This window comes from Vigna angularis, chromosome 2 (genome assembly GCF_016808095.1).
Source record: "Vigna angularis cultivar LongXiaoDou No.4 chromosome 2, ASM1680809v1, whole genome shotgun sequence".
Classification (NCBI taxonomy): Eukaryota; Viridiplantae; Streptophyta; class Magnoliopsida; order Fabales; family Fabaceae; genus Vigna; species Vigna angularis.
In genome coordinates this window covers 28225749-28228161 of record NC_068971.1, presented here as the reverse complement: position 1 = coordinate 28228161, position 2413 = coordinate 28225749, and the positions used below count along the sequence as shown (strand labels likewise).

The 2413-nt window shown below is 43.7% G+C and overlaps 1 protein-coding gene across 1 annotated transcript; it reads left to right on the top strand.

Annotated features, from left to right (window-relative positions):
• Positions 1–293: 293 nt before the first annotated feature.
• Positions 294–2048, top strand: LOC108327868 (F-box protein At5g51380). The gene has a single exon (XM_017561590.2). The coding sequence runs from the start codon at positions 444–446 to the stop codon at positions 1824–1826; it is 1383 nt and encodes a 460-aa protein (XP_017417079.1). The 5' UTR covers positions 294–443; the 3' UTR covers positions 1827–2048.
• Positions 2049–2413: the final 365 nt, after the last annotated feature.

The window sequence follows — 2413 nt, the reverse complement described above, 5'->3', positions numbered from 1 at the left end:
TAAAAGCGTAAGTATATCACGTTATTGTTCTGTTAGCTTTTGAGTTATTTTAAAACAACTTCTTCATCAATTGAAAGTATAGAACTTTTATATTTTGCATAAATATTAAAATAATTATGCACATACATTTAGTTTAAATGAAGCTGTCTTTAACTTTTTTAAGTGGATGTAAATAATAATTATTTTCTTTTCAAATTTTAAGGTGCACTTAACCTATTACTTTCTTTGTAATCAATTTTTTGTTCGGTGTCAAGGACGTGACTTGCACGTCCTCTGCTGCCGCGTGAAAGCAAGGTGCCTTTTGAAACTCACTTCTCTTCTTCTCACCTAATCATCTTTCCTTCTCTCTCTTTCCTACAGAAACCAGACCTTCCCAGAACAATTGGTTTAATTCTCAACAACAGACACCAGAAACAGAAACAAAAAGAGAAGAGATTGGTGAGATGGAGAACGGCCTCTACGATGAGTTGTTGCAAGAAATTTTCCAGAAACTCCCTCCTTCTTCCTCCTCCTCCGTCGCCCTCGTCTGCAAGCGCTGGCTCCGCCTCTACCGATCCTCCACAACCTCCCTCTCCCTCCGCCTCATCCCTCACTCCTCTCTCACCGTCTCTTCTCTCTCCTCCTTCCTCTTCCACCACCCTTTCCTCTCCTCCCTCTCTCTCTCCCTCTCTCCACACTTCTCTCTGTCCCCACACATCCTCTCACTCATCTCCTCCTCCTGCTCCAACCTCCTCGCTCTTTCTCTCGACCCCACCCCTCTTTCTCTCTCCTCCCTCCTTTTTCTCTCCACCTCCTTTCCCCGTCTCACATCCCTCTGCATCACCCTCCCCAGGCCCCTATTTCTCAACTGGGTTCCCTCCTTCCCCTGTCTCAAACAATTGTCCATTTCCCTGTCCTCTGACCAAGAAAATCCAGGTGGGGTCAACAGCGACGAAGAAAGGGAAGACTTTGACGCGGAATTGGGGTTGGAGAGTCTTTGTGTGGTGGGGATTCGCAGCAATGATTGGGGGCTGGGCTGGTTGTGGAGGAGATGCACCAAGCTTAAGAAATTGAAGCTTCACAGTTGCCAGGGTATTGGAGGGCCTTACTCGTCTTTCGTCAGGTGCTTGCAAGGAATTCATGAAATTGAGCTCAGAACTTGCAGGAGTGTGGTGTACGCGGTTCTTTTGGAGCTTGTGGAACATTGTCACTCCCTAGATTTTCTCTTGGTTCATGATGGTGGTAGCAGAGAAGGACTGATGCAATTTTTAACTCAGGGCCGCTCCAATGTTTGCAAATTCGACCTCCGTCTCCCTCTGGACCTCAACAACGACCATCTCTTAGCGATGGCCGCGAACTTCAATAAGCTCACAAGTCTCAGGCTTCAAAGCTGTTGCCTTGTTACCGGGCAGGGCCTAAAGGTTCTTGCCGGAGCTTGCGGCGGACTTGAGGAACTGGCCCTGGTGAACTGTGACGTGGTTGAGAGGGAGCCTGGGCTGCTTGCGACTCTGGGACAGCATTTGAGGCAGTTGAGGAAGCTGGACTTGTCTCATAACGAAATGTTGGTCGACAAGGAGTTTGTTTCGATGCTGGTTTCGTGCATTCGTTTGATTGATTTGAGAGTGAGAGGGTGTAAAGCACTTACTAGTGTTGCTGTGGTTTCTATGCTTAGGAGCTGCAAGCACCTTCAAAATGTGGATATTATGCACTGTTTCCGTATAGACTCTGAGGCGATTGAGCTGTTTGTTAAGAATTCTTCTCGGTTGAGGAAAATGGAAGTTGAGAGCAGCAAGCTCTCTGATGCTGCGAAAACGTGGGCATCGAGTAAGTTTATTGAAGTTGAGTGATTGGAAATTGAAGGTGAAAGAAGGAAATGTATATTTATGAAGTTTTAAATAAACAGGTATACTTCACACCTCTGATCAATGCATTTATGCATTCATGTTTCTGTAATAAAATAAACTATTGCTTATATTATCTACGAACTTGGTGGAGGTTAAAAGAAGCAAAGCAAGTGTCAAAGTGTATGTATATCTGTTTGAAATGTGAATTCTCATATGTACTTTTAATTTTCATCCCATTTTGTGGGATTTGCACAATTTGTACCTTTTGACTTCACTGGAAAGGATTTGTGTAGCCCACTTGTCTAAAAAGCAGGACCCAGTTATATTGGTGATGCGTCATAAAATGGAAATAAATGAGTAGCTTTAATTAAAGGGGATGGTAAACTGCAACTGTAATTTAATTAGGAGTTGAAATCCAGCAATTTTAAGTGGGACATCAAGCTTATCAGCTTGATTGGGTCGGAATTGACATGATACTGTGACATAATTGATAACTTCACGAAATTTTATCGGGCAACTGTTCATTTTATGCGGTGGAAATCAATGTTTCACAGCTGTGTTTTGGATTTCTCGTACGATCAGAGCCTAGT